This window comes from Muntiacus reevesi, chromosome 2 (genome assembly GCF_963930625.1).
Source record: "Muntiacus reevesi chromosome 2, mMunRee1.1, whole genome shotgun sequence".
Taxonomy (NCBI): Eukaryota; Metazoa; Chordata; class Mammalia; order Artiodactyla; family Cervidae; genus Muntiacus; species Muntiacus reevesi.
In genome coordinates, this window is record NC_089250.1 from 140,690,733 (window position 1) to 140,708,169 (window position 17,437).

The 17,437-nt window shown below is 39.4% G+C and overlaps 1 protein-coding gene across 1 annotated transcript in view; it reads right to left on the minus strand.

Moving 5' to 3' along the window:
- Window positions 1-16,293, minus strand: part of TM9SF3 (transmembrane 9 superfamily member 3) — a 57,895-nt gene extending 41,602 nt beyond the window's left edge. Inside the window, exons 1-2 of the mRNA XM_065922988.1 lie at window positions 16,023-16,293; window positions 7,026-7,221 (exon numbers count right to left, since the gene is read on the minus strand). Of these exons, the coding sequence (XP_065779060.1) occupies window positions 7,026-7,221; window positions 16,023-16,118 (292 nt within the window). The 5' untranslated portion in view covers window positions 16,119-16,293. The remainder of the gene's footprint in view (window positions 1-7,025; window positions 7,222-16,022) is intronic.
- Between the last annotated feature and the right edge of the window lie 1,144 nt (window positions 16,294-17,437).

Below are 17,437 nucleotides of genomic sequence, written 5' to 3' on the forward strand. Positions count from 1 at the left end.
ACTGAATTGGAAAATCAAAAATATTCTCTCAAATTCAGCAGCACTCAGCAGTTTCTCATGAAGTCACTATAGACAAATGATAGAAAAATGGGCAGAAACTTGGATTTTAGTCTGGGTATCATTACTTGAAGTGAAGTGAAGTTCCTCAGTCGTTTCCAACTCTGCGACCCCGTGGACTGTAGCCCACCAGGCTCCTCCGTCCATGGGATTCTCCAGGCAAGAATACTGGAGTGGGTTGCCATTTCCTTCTCCAGGGAATCTTCCCGACCCAGGGATCGAACCCAGGTCTCCCACATTGCAGGCAGATGCTTTAACCTCTGAGCCACCAGGGAAGCCCCTTTGTGAATAAAAGCAATTCACTTAACCTCTGTGACCCTCAGGTTTCTCAACTGTAAAAGAGATAACATCTATGCTATCTCTGTCCCAGAGCTGTTTTAAGGACAACAAGTGCCCATATAGTCACAGATAGTGACTATAAGTACCTCTCTGAAAATCAAATGAAAGTGATATCTCCCTTATCCCCTGAAATGCATATTCACTCAAAATTAAGAGTACAATTCCAGAGGGTCTACAGACCCCTGATGCCATAGCTTGTTACTCAACTTTATATACCCAGAGCCTATCATAAGGCTCTGGAATACAATCAGCACTGAAAAACTGCTGAATGAACCTTTTAAAAAAGGACTGAAAAACTGGCATTTTCACTGTTAATTAATAACCATGTACATAAACAATACTAACTGACCCAACTGACTGGCAGGATAATATGTATATTTTTTTTCTAGATGGCTATCTGGCAACATGTAAAAACAAAAGCCATGTATACCTTTTGATTCAGTAATTCTACTTCTAAGAATTTAACCTAATGAAAGATTCAAAGATGAAATAAAGTACTTATGTGCTAGTATAGGCAAATGCATCATTATTTCTAACAGAAAAAAAAGGGGAGGGGGAAGGAAGGAAAGAAAATAATGAGTAAACTGGCACTGGGAAATGGGGGGAAATTATAATAACCACTTACAGAAAACTAAATAAAAACATTTTAAACAGTAATTAACAATCTGAAGACAAGCTTATAAGATGTTACGAAAAAAAGATTAAAAACTAATTAATACATAACATTAATGAGCAAGTGCTCAGAACAGTATCTGGCACATAATAAACATTATGTAAGTGCTCATTAAATACATTTTTAAAATCATACTAATAACATGAACCCAATATTCAAAATCTTAAATAATGCAAGTGATTGTAAAGATGTTCAGAAAAAAAGAAGAAACTATTACTAGTATTTATATCCAGGTGATTTTTATACTCTTTACACTTCTCTGTAGTTTCTAAATTTTGTACATTGATCCTATATTACTGTTAAAATCAAATATATATATATACACACACATTGTTTTGAAAACAAAAAAGACAAGATGTCAATCTGAAGAAAACGTTAGCAATGGTTTGAATAAGAACTTATAGAAAGACTGTGCTTATCAAATTTTCAGTTAGTGTAAAGTTTAAAAAATTGCTAATACCATGAATTCAAAATATCTAGTCAAGATTCAATATAAGATTCAAATTGCCTGGTTGAGCTAAAACACTTCAGTTGAAGCCAGTAGGACAAAATATTGCATCGAGTTCCCACTTCCAATTAAACAAGGCAGATTAACCACAAGTGTCTTTTACCTTCGAAACTCTATTAAAATGTCAATAAAGGAATAAAAAGAATGTTGGTGCACAAGGACAGAAAGGAAGACAGTGAGAAAAGATTTCAATAAATGTTGAGGAAACGGAAAACAAATGGAAGATGGCAATGACTAATAAGGCAGAGGAAACTAACAGAAGGGACACAGGAGACACACTCAGAGGACTTGGAGGCACCACAGACACTGAAAGGTGGAAGACAGACAGACACAGGGCTGAACACACTGTATGAAACTACGTTTATGAAGGACTTGGATGCCCAGGTCCCGTCCTCCACCCATCACACAACCAGATGAATACCCTCAACTTGCCCCTGCAGTTGACCAAAGGCACTTGCCCTAGAGAACTTCAGCAGAGAGGCTCCAGCCTCAGAAGAGCAGGAACAGGAGAATCCAGGGACTGGAGACGGGATGGGGTTATCAAAAACAAAAATCTTCATTCAGGCTGAAAGGACCTGCAGCCTCCCAAGCCCTTTCCCCACCCTTTGGCAATCAGGCTTTACCAACCTGGCCAGATATCTGGAGGGAAATACTGCAGAGTGGTTAAAGCTCAAACTCTAACCCTGGACTGCTCAGTTCACATTCTCACTCCCCCCACTTTTCACCTGTGAATCCTTAAACAAGTTTACTTCATCTCTGGGCCCCAACTTCCTCATCTGAAAAATAGGTATAATACACCTCTATAAGTTTATTTCAAGGATGAAAATAGCCAAGATTGAGAATCACTGAGTTAGAAATACACAAGAGTCTTAAACAGCCCCTGGTATATCTCCATATCTGCAGTACTCACCATTTCACTCTAGAGAAGTAGAAGAAACACCAGTAAGATAAGTTAACCCCTCTGTTAACTTGGAATATTCAAGGAAGAGAAAATTCAAGGGAAGATCAATAAAATAAACAGGAGGAAGGAATCCATCAACTTTTCAACAATTAATATTTATATTTATATGATATTTATAAATATTTATATATATTATATATATTTATATTAATTGTTCATTATACTGCAAGAATTCTTGTAAGAGAGGGAATGGAGTGGTTGGTTACCTCCCCTTCTCAAGAATTACTATTCTAGTTCAGCACTGCTAGTTATTAGAGAAATACAAATCAAAACTATAATGAGATATCAGCTCACACCAGTCAGAATGGCTATCACCAAAAAAATCCACAAACAGCAAATGCTGGAGAGGATGTGAAGAGAAGGGAACTCTCCTGCACTATTGGTGGGAACGTAAGTTAGTAGAGGCACTATGCAGAGTAGTATGAAGGTTCCTAAACTAAAAACAGAGCTACCACACGACCCTGCAATCCCACTCCTGGGCATATAACCATAGAAAAACATGATCCAAAAGGATACATGCACCCCGATGTTCACTGCAGCACTGTTTACAATAGCCAAGACATGGAAGCAACCTATATGTCCACTGACCAGGGAATGGAAAAAGAAGATGTGGGACATAGCTACAATAGAATATCACGCAGCCTTTAGAAAGAATGGAATGATGCCATTTGCAGCAACATGGACGGACCTAGAGAGTCCATCTTACATCTTACTGAGTGAAGTAAGCCAGACAAAGAAATATCAAATGACATCCTTCATATGTGGAATCTAAAAAGAAACACACAAATGAACTTACCTACTAAACAGAAAGAGACTCACAGACTTAGAAAACAAACCTATGGTTGCCAGGGGAAGCGATAGTTAAGGACTTTGGGAAGGTCATGTACACACTGCTGTATTTAAATGGATGACTCATATAGACCCATTGTACAGCACATGGAACTCTTGCTCCATGTTATGTGCCAGCCTGGATGGGAGGGGTGTTTGGGAGAGAAGAGATACATGTATATGTATGGCTGAGTCCCTTTGCTGTTCATCTGAAACTACCACAACACTGTTAATTGTTTATACCCTAATACAAAATAAAAACTTTAAACAAACAAACAAAAATAACTATTCCAGATCTAAAGATCATTAATGAACCAGTTATCATAAAGAAAAGTAGGCACAAACTAGATGCCAGACAATTTATTAGAGCTCACTATAACTTAATAGCTAAGGATGCAGCAGTGAATAAGAATTCAATTGTCCTTGCCCCTGTGGAAGTAACTAAACCACCCAGCAGGCTAGTGCAGCAGCTTGAGGATAAGTCAAATCCTATACTATAGTCAGTAAACTCAATTATTGTTTTATAATTGAATTTTATAATTTAGTCAATTAACATTTCGTAATTGCTAATACAAAATCAAGTCTGAAGTACAGACACACACTATGTGCTATTAGTATTCATAACAATGACCTTTTCCTGAATGTAAACTTTCAGGAACTTTGATAAATGATGTATATGCATTATCTCATTTAAATCTGATGATTCTATCAAGTGAATATTACTTCCCTCATTTCACAGATGAGGAAAATAAGATTAAAGAGGCTGAATAATTTGTCCAGAACCATATAGATAGGCAGAGGCAGAGCTGAGATGCATCAAGTCTCTCTGACTCTAAAGCACATGTTCTTTCCACTCCATAAAAACAAGACTCCAAGAGAGAGGTACCCTTGAAAATTATAGGGTAATGATTTCAAGTCTCGCTCAAAGATACCCACCTTGAGTATGCCCTTTTCTTTCTAACTTTCTCTAAATGTTCTCGATGCAGCATTTTGCTAAGTGGTAGCATAAAAACTATTAAGCAAGGAAAAAACAAAGTTGTCCATAAAACCTTGAGAGAGGGGTGTCCTACATCAGACTCAAAACTACCACCCTCTCTCTCCTCTAAGAATGCTGAGTCATGTCTGACTCTTGGCAACCCCATGTACTGCAGCCCTCCAGGCTCCTCTGTCCATGGGATTCTCCAGGCAAAAAGACGGGAGAGAGTTGCCATTTCCTACTCCAGGGCATCTTCCTGACCCAGGGATCAAACCTGAGTCTCTTCTGTCTCCTACACTAGCAGGTGGGTTCTTTACCATTGCACCACCATCTATTTAGTGACCTTCATTTTACGAAACACCACCAATCCATTTAACCTGACAGAATCTGCTAGGTTAAAAAAAAAAACTTATGTTTGTGTGAATGCACACCTAAGTGTGTATCTGTATCTGTATATAGATAGTTTTTCCTAGTGTCACAGTATTTCCAAAATTGTATTGTCTTACTTGAATATGCCTTCAGAAGAACCTTTAAAAATCAAATACTTAAGGGATGAAAGATTAACAATATAAATATTTCTACAGTTCACACAGGGACAGAGCGCTCAAGTTTCCACAAGCATTAGCATGCTGCGGTATGCCTTAGGTAAATCGTTTCATCTATGGGCCTCCCTGAGAGGAAATCAGATGACACAATCTGTAAGGTCCATCCCACCTTTAAAATTCTACGATACAAGACAAACCAAGAAACCCCACAAAACACTTTTCAAAGCATGATCAACTTTATCTCTGAACAGGGAGAGCAAGGATCTACAACTGAAAGAGAAATCTTATTAGCATTTTCTATTGCATCTGGACCACGTAACATGGCAGTTCCTTTAGCAGCATATCCATGCTGGAGTGCAGGGTTGACAGAACTCCAAGGAACTGCCAACTCTTAGGAAGTAACATCAGCCAGTTCTGACTCTTTTCATCTAAAAGTGTTTAGTCTGAAAAGAAAATAAATTCCACTTCTACAAGCCATGAAAACCATCCCTCTCTATCTAAATAATCTTTCCATCTCAGCTTCAAGAAACTAATAAAATAAGAATCGTTAAGGCAGCTGAATGAGTAACTCTTTTTAGTTAGTAAATGTGAAGATTTCAAAAAGGTATGAAATCTGTTCATAGTAGCAATGAAGGACTCAGGGTTTTTGCCTATTCTTTCTCTGGTTCCTTTTTAATAAATTAGACATGAGTATCAAATATGGAAGAGGAGAGAGTATGTGAATAAATGTAGTACTGAGGCTCTCAAAGACCGCATATTCTAAGTTTCCTCCTTATTTCTGATTAAATAAATTACCTCATTAAATTAAAGCAAGCCTCAAGGCATGTTATAATAATTTATAAAGTTACAGGCCATGCCACTGTGGTTTAAACTTATAACTTAATTTTATAATTAAACCCCAAGGAATAATACAGAAAAAAAATGTAAATGCATATACCTATTTTCAACAATAGGGAAAAACATCCTAAAAACAACAGAATTTAACAAATCAAAATTAAACATTACATTCAAAATATTATCTTTAAAATACCTCATTTCACACTCTCTTCCCAAAAGGCTAAAAATATCAGAGGGCCATTACTACTCATTTCATACATGTAGACAATAAAGTTAAAATTGGAGTAAACAACTTTACTAAACTCAATAGAGTAAAAGAAACAGGATTAAAATTCAAAGCTTCTGATTACAAGATCCATGCTCTATTCAGACGTCAAGACACCTAATCAAAGATCCTGCAAAAATTCAATTACTCAGGTGTCTGCCCACCAGGTAAAAATGTCCATGCAGCGTGTAACTCTATGGCTGATTCATATCAATGTATGACAAAACCCACTGGAAAAAATAAAATAAAATTAAAAAAAAAAAAAAAAGTCCATGCAGGAAATACCTGCTGGGACAAACTTCGCAGAAAAAAATAAAATGTATAAACACACTCTTGGGCACTGATAAAACAAATAATAAATAGCTACAGGGGATTTTTACCCCCACCCCCAATTTTAACAAGTCTTTGACTTAAAATTTTAAACCACACTAAACAGGTATTGAGAGGATAAAGCAATACAACACTGATAAATACACTGATCCAATAGTACAAATGTGAATGAGACTTTACACATAATTTTTAAGTATCCATACAGCCCATTACATCTGTACCTCTGGAAATGACTCCATTAGGAATCAATGAAGGCATTCCCCAAGCACATTATGTCCAATCACTAAAAGATTTATTAGAAAACACCTTTCAGAAATAAATATGGTAAGGAAATGTAATTTTATTAACAAGATCCATGAATATTTTATAAATATTCAAAACAAATCTTTGTTAGTTACTAATATACTTTTCTAAATATAATACACATAACTTAAAGATAAAAACATCTTTTAGAGTCTGGAGCAGTGGATCTCAAACAAGGATGATTACCGATGTTTAAAAATGTTTCGACTGTCCCAACTGGGAAGTGCCACTGGCATCTAGAGGGTAGAGGCCAGGAGTTCTGCTCAGCGTCCCACCATGTACAAGACAGCCCACCCCCACCCCCGGCAAAGAATCATCTGGACCCAACATCAATAATGCCAATGTTGAGAAACCCTTGTCTACAGTCTAATTTTTATCACAAGGACTATTACGGTTTACGTACCTTTGAATTTAATATCCAGACCACTAAATTCCAATTCAACTCCTTGAAGTGCTTCTCCCAGAGTTTCATGGTAATGACTGATACTTTTTTTTGACCCCACACAGAATGGAAGTGAAAAGTACTTATATGTCTCTTGGCGATTATGGTAGGGCCCAACAGTATTCATCCATAAGACAACTTCCTCTTTATCCTGATACTGAAACAAACCAAAAAAGCAAGTAAGAATATGTTTTTTTAAAAAACCTAATTCAAGTTAAGGGCATATTTTGCTATTTATTCTAAACAAAAATGTACTATCTCAGTTTTGGAAGCTTTAAAATAAAATGCTGGAAGCTTGTTTCAAAATGATGATCAGTTTCTACACATTAAAAATGAAATTTGGTGAATTTTAAAATGATGTATTCTGATTATGATCTCAGGCAGATTCATGTTTTCCAGACTTTGTTTTATAGAAGATACAGTTTAAATAAACTCCAATAATCTGTAAGAGTATGTTTATACTTAATATTTACACTATCACATAATGATAAACCTAGAACCGACATGATTCACTATGCTAACGTGGACAAAGGAGGAGGAAACAAAATCAGTAGTTTATCCAGAACCTAATGTTAATCACTGGAAACTCCAAAAATCTAATGTTGTCAGCATGCACAAATAAAATCTCACCTTCCCCCACCCCCCCACAATCATTGGTCAAAAGGAGGAAATGTCCAAAGAAAAGGGAGAGAAAGTCATACTATGCAACCTTCACAACTCATCCAAGTCATCATTCTATCTTTCCCTTTATCAGCCTGAAACACAGCTACTGCATGCAAATTTCTCTGAATAAACAATTATGGCTTTACCCATCAGTGAATACTTTATGTAGCTAAACTTGTGCTGTGGTCCAATGACTTTGGGTGACTTCACCTTTCCAGGGTCCAACTGGGGAACTGCCAAAGATTTCTAAGATCTCCTCAAGTTTAAAATTCCAATGATTCTATGAAGAGTGGTTACCTGAGTGATTTTAAAACTAATAATCCTAATTAGCAATATAAATGAAAGACAACATAAGACGCAGCTTGTCAACTAATAGTGCAGAACTTATATCACCAAACAACTATTTACTGAGCACCTACCATGTGCCAATAATTGTGTTCACAACTGAGACAGCTTTGAACAAGACACATTTCCTGCCCTACTAGAGCTTAGAGCCTAAACAAAAAGATGGACACTGAATGAGCAATTATAATCAGGCAGTGTGCTATGGAGCATATAAAAGAGAAACCTATCCAACCAGCCCAAATACCAAACATTACTCCCAGTCCTCCATCTAAAGGCTTCCCCCATAGCTCAGTTGGTAAAGAATCCTCCTGCAATGCAGGAGACCCCAGTTCGATTACTGGGTCAGGAAGATCCGCTGGAGAAGGGATAGGCTATCCACTCCAATATTCTTGGGCTTCCCTTGTGGCTCAGCTGGTAAAGAATCAACCCGCAATGCGGGAGACCTGGGTTTAATCCCTGGGTTGGGAAGATCCCCTGGAGAAGGGAAAGGCTACCCACTCCAGTATTCTGGCCTGAAGAATTCCACAGACTATACATAAACAGTTCATGGGGTCACAAAGAATCAGACACAACTGAGGACTTCCACTTCACCTTTCCTCCATCTAAAATGAATAAACATTTTCCACCAAAATCCAACATCTCCAAAACAAACTCATCCCACCCAAACGCAACCCCTCAAAACTTTTTCTAATGGTATTATCCTCTCACACATGGAGACTCAATCTCCAAGTCCCTCTGCATCCAAAAACCGTTGACTTGTCTACTCTTATACAAAGCATCTGCCTCTTTTGATTCATACCACCATTAAACTAGGACTTAGATCTAATCACCTTCAAACATGATGTCTCACTGTCCTAAGACATCATTCAGGTACCTCATCAAGGAAATAAAAAACTACCTGACTTTTTGAATACATGACACATGTACTAAGAATAGTACTAGGTGTTAATGCTATAAAGGTAAATCTTGTCCTTTAAGTAGTTCACAGTCCAAAGTGGAGCCAGAAAAGTAAATGATTAACAGTGAAGAAGTAAGTGTTACAATTAAGGTGAAAAGAGTTATTGTAGCAACAGTAAAAGAATGATTATTTTTGCTTTGTCACAGAAGGATTGGGATGAATAACAATATGGAAAATCACAAGCTGTTTCAAGTGAATCCAGAAAAACTGTAGATAATCTACAAGTATGAAGAAACCAATCAAAGGTCTTAATGTACCCACAGATCCCCATTCATAACTACTCTTGTTACTTTAGGGGCTTGAAAAAATACCTATGACATCACCCTTCTGTCCAATGTTTAAGGTCGCACTGCACTAATCAATCAAGGTATTCCTTTCTGCACAGATACAGATACAGCATAACAAGTCTCAGAATAGTTCTCTAAACCAATCACTATCCACTGAACAGAGCAGGTATTGTATTAGAATTGAAACCTGTTCACAGAGTAGAAAGCTTTTTGCATAGTATCATGTACACAAAAAATATTTAATAAATATGACAAAACACTGAAGAAAGGCTGAAATGAAAGGTCATTAGCAACTCAGAAGAAGTTTCAAGTATGTGCACTAAATGCAATAGTATCCTTTGAAAGAAGGAAGGAAAGGTAATCACATGTATCCATTCAGGATTATAACCCTGAAAGAGAGGAACTATTCTTGTCATTAATCCTGCTGAGAGAAATTTTATAAACGTAACAACTTGTGAAAATAAACAGAACACCTTCTCTATAAATCCTAATGCTCATATTCCTTTATAAATAGACAAAAACATTAGCACTTGTTAAAATAGAGCATTCATTTATTTCATACAGATTGAAACATAAGACTAAAATAATTTAAGGGTCATAGTTGTGTTAACTACACATTCTGAAGTCACTCATTTTAAACACTCATGAAACCTTAATTCGGTAGTAGAGTTCTGATGACATGAGGCAAATTGTACTATAACAAAATGTGTACAATTCTGTAGCCTAGGATTCCCTCTGGGAAGAGGACTGAAGCAGGGATTGGGGGAAAAATACATATATATATATGTTATATAGACATAAACACACATACACACACACACACACAGATTAGGGTGAATATTAAGGTTAAAAATGTTTCTTTTACATTGCTCCTTATACAGACCACAAATTTCAAGAATTTAAAATGTTTACTTTTCATTATAGTTTTTGATTATCCCTGAGAATAAGTATTTCCAAAGGAGAGAGTTCTTTTTCGAGAGAGAAAAATGTGTCTTACAAGATCTTGAAATAAGAAAATACCAAAAGGAAGAAACGTTTTAAGGAGAAAAACCTTTCCTTCCGCTAAGCTGCTAGAAAAGTCCCTGGGGTCCCCAACTTGGTGGGAAGACAGGACTGGTAAGACTCTCCCCTCTACCTGTGGAGGTCACAAGTGTGAATCGCTTAGTCATGTCCAATTCTTTGCGATCCCATGGACTGCAGCCCGCCAGGCTCCCCTGTCCATTAAATTCTCCAGGCAAGAATACTGGAGTGGGTTGCCATTCCCTTCTGCAGGGGATCTTCCCAACCCATGGATCAAACCCGGGTCTCCAGCATTGCAGGCAGATTCTTTACCATCTGAGACACCAGTGGTGCAGCCAAAACTCTAGTCTAATCTGCTTTCAAGACATCCCATGTCTTAGCAAGCTCTTTATAAATACTTTCCTAGGAAAAACTGAGTTGCCAAAGAGCAAGATGGAATTTAATAACTTACCTGCAGGGTATAATCAGAAGAGGGGGAGAGAAAAAGTAAGCAAGCATAGCAGTGGATCAGAGGATCCCTGGACACGGGGGTGGTTCCTTCCATGAGGCTTCTTATTAAGGACATACCATGTTCTGGGTGCTGTTCTAAGGTCTTTATATATATAAATATTTAATGTCTCAAAGTTTTATAAGACAGCTCCTATGATTTTTTCCCATTTTACAGATTCGAAAAAACTAAAGAGAGATGAGATCATTCTAATTTGCATCACGTTTATAAATTTAGGACTACACTTTTGCTAATCCCTAATCAGCTTTGTTAACTGAAGAACAAAAACTAAATAAAGGAATTTGGGGAAAGTACAGTTGTACAAAGCACCTAAGAAAGTGCTAAACACTGAACAACTTTTCCATTTGAGCCTTTAATCTGCCCAACAGTTGGGGGGAAAAAAAAAAAAAACCTTCCTAAGAAGCTCCTTGTGCTCTAATCTCAAAAGCAATGACCTTTGTTCTCAAGAAGTCACCAATGTTGGGTCTCTCATTTAAATACGGTTTATGTGCTGGGACAGTGCAGGTACAGAAGTTCCCCTCCTTGACAGACATGGTGAATTACCTTTTCTTGGAGGAACAATTCAGGAGATAATGTTACTGATGATCTCATGTAAAATCCGAATAAAGAAATCAGAATTTATGTAGACAGGCAAAGAACTGAAGACTCAGACTAAGTTCCCAAATGCCAATACTTTTATAAGATGAGGGAAAAGATATATGCTTACTTTAAAATACATATCTGAGAAAACAAAATCCAGTTCTGAAATGTTTCAAAAATCACTGTTTCAATGCCTTTTAATTATTTAAAACACATATATCAGAATGCAAATACAAACAAATTATTAGTGTATTTTTGGATAACCTCTTAAGATAACTGCTCTCTCTCAAAATAACCCTATTCCTAAATGAACTTTTAGTCTTCTATAGAGTACAGCTGAAAATAGGACAATGAATTTTGGCACTTCCTAAAACTAGATCTATATTAAAACACTCACAAATTCACTTGTAGTAAACAGTTTATCCTCTTTATAAATCTTCACATATGTTTTAAGAGTTTCATACTCCCAACAGAGATAAAGACTAAAGGCTTCCATTTGTCTAAGCAAACATCTTTTTTCTAACCCAGTGGTGTAATAGTGCTTATGGCAGATTTTGAGAATAGGCTATCCTAAGCACAGAGCGGGCGGGTCCTTCCAACACTACCTATAGGAGGTACAATGGGCCACAAAGAAATGGAATTGTAACCTAGGAAGGGCCCCTAAAACATAACATCCCCAAGACCGTGCATTTTATATGAACAATGGTCTGCGTTAAGCAATAGGGTTATCAAGCGTCCAACCAGGCATATTCTTACCCCTGGCAGCTCCCCAATTACTCAAGTCACTCAACAAGCACTGATTAAATACCACTTATTGTGCTAAGCACAGAGCCTGGTATATGACAGACCCAGAAAAAAATTTTTTGATTTTGTGACCTTGAGAAAACAGAGCTCAAAATAAGTCAAGGCTTCAGTTTAAATGATAAAATGCTTTTAAGATTCCTGTGCCATTGACTGTTGATTTTTTGATGCTGATATTTTTACACAGTATTACTATGGAAATTATATGTACAAGACAGGTGGAAAAAACTAGGACTAGAAATCATGTAGCTCAGACTATTCCTGTGGCCCTGGGCTAGCCACTGGGCCTCTTCAGGTCATTAGGAAAATGAGTCTTGAATTCAATGGTCTTAAGTCTTTCCAGTTCTAAAATTTTATTCTCAATTTGCAATCTTTCAAATGAGTCCTCAGGAATCTTAGGAGACAAGATAATCTAACTCTAGTTGTTTCCGAGTGCTCCAACTTTCAGAAATCCAAATAAGCATGAGCCATACCCTATACACCTTTCACTCTTAAGTGTTCTTTTTATGACTCTTCAATCATTTATTAAGAACCTGTCTTTCATGAAAGTATTCTTTAATTTTTATTTAAGAGTATGTTCCGTAATTTAAAAACTGAAAGGAACTCATTTTATATATTCTGCATGTGTATATATTCCAGAAGCCAGCAGCATGTTTCCTTCCCATTATTCTCCTGAGAATATTAAGAGCATTGGACAAATAAGCACATAAAAAAATCTGTATGACTCAAATGGTCAGCTGAATCCTAATCCAGTAGGTAAAGTAAGAGAAATCAAGGGCTTTGAGGAACTGCATTAAGTAGTTGGTTGCTCTGTCTTAGGATCAGTTACATAATTTGTGGGGCCCAGCACAAAATAAACATGCAAGACTCCTTTCTAAACAAGTACTAAGAATTTCAAATGGTGAAGCACAGCCTTCAGCTAAGCAGTCCTTATGTCTTGCACACACTAAGTGGCTGCAGAGGTCACATGCCCTTTCCGTCCCTCTCTAACACTAAACCAAACACAACCTCAGTAACAATTCCCTATGAAACCAGGCTTACCCAAACATTTCTTTTAAGCACTTAAAAATATTTTCAATACCGAAAAATAACTCAATTTGAAACCAACTGTTTTACTGTCCTATTTTTTAAGGATAAAAGGCTGTAGAGCATATCCTATGAGAGTGTAGGAGACTATTAATCAGTTTGCCTGAGTTCAAATCCTACCTCTACCTGTACTAGCTGTGCAGCCTCAGGCAAGTAACTTCTTCTCCATCCCATTCTCTAGAGGACATAATCCCATTCATTTCACAAGATTATCAATACATGTTTAAAATACAAGTTAATACATATTAAGTACTTAGGACAGTGCCTACCACATACTGCTACAAATCTTAGCTATTATTTCGATCTGGAAACTGTCTTCACAGAAAGTTAATCTAAAGGGCAAACTTTAACTTTTAGATGGTTCTTTGGTTAACAATCCAATTTCATAAGTATTTATTAAACACTTACTCAGTAACCTTCCCCTGACAATTTTTCTCTCCCTTCAGTATCATTCTGTCTTCATTAGCTACTTCTGCCTTCTTGGTGGGAAAAAAAAAAATCACTTGACCATACCCTTTTCAGTATTATTATCGGTTTGAGATGAATGCCTAGTTTTCAAAAATATTTTCAAGAAACTTTTAAGAAATAAAATATCTTGGCTAATAACCAAAAAATATATAATGACACTTAAATTTTTTTTTAACACTTAAATTTTTTACATATATCTTCATGCTATTTCCCCTATAATTTTTAAATACCTAAAAGTTTAAAATAGGTATTAACAAGTGAGTGCAGTTCAATGTAAACATGACTGAAATAAAAGAGTCAACATTTTTTTGTCCAACAATTTTCTCATACATGACGTATTCTCTCAAAAACCTTTTATCAAGTATTTTACATTCAATTTCTGGTTTTAAAATATTAAATGTTCCTGCCATAAAATTTCAGTTAAGTTGGCATTTACATTTAAAATTTGTATATTAATCTTTTTATTCACCTCCAATTTGTAGCATTTTAATTAATATGTTCTTTTCCCTATTACAGCGGTTTATATAAAACACAATATAAAAAGGGGTTTCCCTGATAGTTCAGTTGGTAAAGAATCTCCCTGCAATGCAGGAGACACCAGTTCCATTCCTGGGCAGGGAAGATCCAATGGAGGATAGGCCACCCACGCCATTAATCTTGGGCTTCCTTTATGGCTCAGCTGGTAAAGAATCCGCCCACAATGAGGGAGACCTGGGTTCGATCCTTAGGTTGGGAAGATCCCCTGGAGAAGGGAAAAGCTACCCACTCCAGTATTCTGTTCTGGAGAATTCCATGGACCATATAATTTCCACAGGGTCGCAGAGAGTCGGACACGACTGAGCGACTTTCACTTTCATTATATAAAAGTAAAATACTACTCTTAAGCTTATATGCCTGTACGGTGGAACTAAAGAGACAATTCCGAGTTTTATATGGTAACTTTTCCAAAGGGCTCAAAAAAAAATTGTTAAAATATTAGTACTCGTTGGCCAAAAGAATGCCCATTGGAAATGAACACTTCTTACTCTTTGAGACAAGTTTTAAACTATTTAACCTGAGAATAAAACTATCTTAAGGTGAAAAGTCACAAATACAGTACAAAAACGGCTCCGGACTTAAAAAATATACAGATAAGAAGTTGCTGTGTCTGAAGTTGCTGTACCTTAAAGTTTAGAACTCGTGTTAGCTAAATGAAGAGCACAGCTAACATACAGACTTCTCTGGTCGCTTCATTTCCTCACTTGTCAGAAATGACAGAAGACTTTCAGATTTAGTACTACACAATTTCTCATGCAAAGTCATATCATTAATGAGTTAAGGTCTAAAAACACAAACTACTCACACTCACCCTCTAATTTACATGACTTTACAGCCCTGCTCACACCTACCATTACGAAAGCCACTGAATTACATTCCTAAGTGAAAGTCACAAGAAGAGTCGTTAATATCCAAGCTTTAATGTTGAAAATGCCAATTAAACGAACAGTCGATCGATTTTAGGCTAAATGCAAAGCCGACTGTTCCCAGCAAGACAAGAGGGCAACTTAAGACCCTGCACAATCAGAAGCTGCCCTAGAGACCACTGGGACGCGAGCCTCATCTCGGGGCCAGAAGAGGTAAGGAGAAAGTTACAAGGCCTCCAAGGCGGATGCCGGTGGCTGAGCGCCTGTACACGTGTAAAGTGCTCTTCACCTCAAGTTTATCAAGGCTGTCCCCACGACAGGGTTAGATTCCGGTTTGGGCAGGAGGGGGAAATCAAGGCCGGTGAGCATCATTAAGTGGTGGATATTTCCTGATTAGGGTATGACGAGTAATACGTGGTGCATCCATCTTCCGCCGTATCGTAGCCCCCCAGCAGCACGGGCGCAGCTCCCTTCCCTGTGGGACACCAGCCCCGAGACTGACTGCCTGCGGCCCCCACTGCCGCGGTCAAGGGAGCCCCGACCCTCAGACTCCACTTCTTTCCCGGCTCCCGGGGCTCCGGGACTCAGAGGTTCGGCGCCATTTAGGTCCGGGTTGGGGAAAGGAGGCCCAGGCACTCGAGAGTGGAGTCCTGTCCCGGTAACACACGGAAATGCCTCCTCCCCGCTCCCGGGGTTCCTGCTCCGCCAGGCCCAACCGGAAGGCAGCCGCGGGCCTTGGCCGGGCAGCCGGGCCGTCCAGGCCGCGCCGGGCCTGCCGAGGCGGCGGGCCGCGGGGAGCGGGCGGAGGCGGCCGCGCCGGCAGGGAGCGCTTCTTCTCACCGTGTGCTCGTGCTCGTCCGCCCGGGTCCGGGGCAGCAGCAGCAGCAACAGCGCGGCGGCCGCCGCCACGCCGGGAGCGCCCGGCAGCGGCCTCATCCTCCGCGCTCCCACCGGCCCGGCGCCGGCCCACCGACTCCTCCTCCGCCGCCGCCTCCGCCGCGGCCGATTCGCATCCACGGGGCGCGGACAGACGCACGGGGCCCGGGCCCAGCCGCTGGCTCCTCCGCGCCGCCGCCGTCACCGCCCGCTCCGGAGCCTCCCCCGCCCCCCGCGCCTCCCTGCCTCTTCCTCTGACTCAGCCACGTCATCCGGCCACCCCGGCACACGCCGGAAGTGCCTCGCGACGCGGGGCCGCAACCGCCGCCGGCCGCCCCGCCCGGGAGGCGCGAGTCCGTGGCCGCTGAGGGCCGTCCGAGGGTCCGGCAGGTCCGCCCGCCGGCTCCCAAGGTTGGCGGCACGCATACTGGCCCCATCCTCGCGCTCCTCGCGGCTGCCTGGCCCTCAGCGCAGGGCCGAAGCCGCCTCTGTTCTAGTTGTGCGACCTGGGTCAAAACGCCCAACTGTTCCTGGCCTCATTTTCCTCGGCTGTGAAGTGGGGTAATAGTCTGACCTGCCCTCTCTCGCTTGCGGGGATCAGATCGAAGAACCCACACAGGCTCTCGGCTCCTGCCGAGAATGAATCACCAGCTCCATAATCGTCATTAAGGGAGATTGCTAAACTGGTGCAGGGTTGGATGAGTTTGATAAAATCCCTGAGTATTTTTGAACATATATTCAATCTTTTTAAAATTCTTGTTAGTTTATTTGTTGAATCTCCCGTCCACAGGTAGAAACACCTCTTAGAATCTAAGCTTCTCTCCTAAGCAGAGATCCTGTTCACTGACATGTACGAGAACGGTGTCAGGCCCATTGTGGAAACTCGAAAGTTATTTGTCAAATATATACCTGAATATACAACTGCACAGTCCTCTAAGCCAAACATCTGGACCCTGGAGTCGAGTTGTCTCTATCAGCCATCACCAGTCAACAAGTTCTAGCGTTTGTTATCTTAGAAATACCTAAAGAATTAATTTTTCTTCTCCCCTCCTAGTAATAGCCAGTTGTCTACACCTCCCTCACCAGGTATTGCAACAACCTCCTAACAGGATCCTTTTTACCGGTCTTCCTTACCTATTTATCCTCCCCAACAGGTACCAGAGGGATTCTTCTATAAAGAAACCTGACTGTATCACTGCCTTGCTTAAAATACTCCTTGTATATTGTTTACATAAATCAAGAAATCATAGCTAATGTTTTCATCTGCCAGGCACTATTCTGAGCACTTCACATGTATTGACTCCAATCCTTAGGCAACGGGCACTGTTTGTTCATTTTACAAAAATGGTAACAGAAGCACAGAGGGGTTAAGTAGTTAC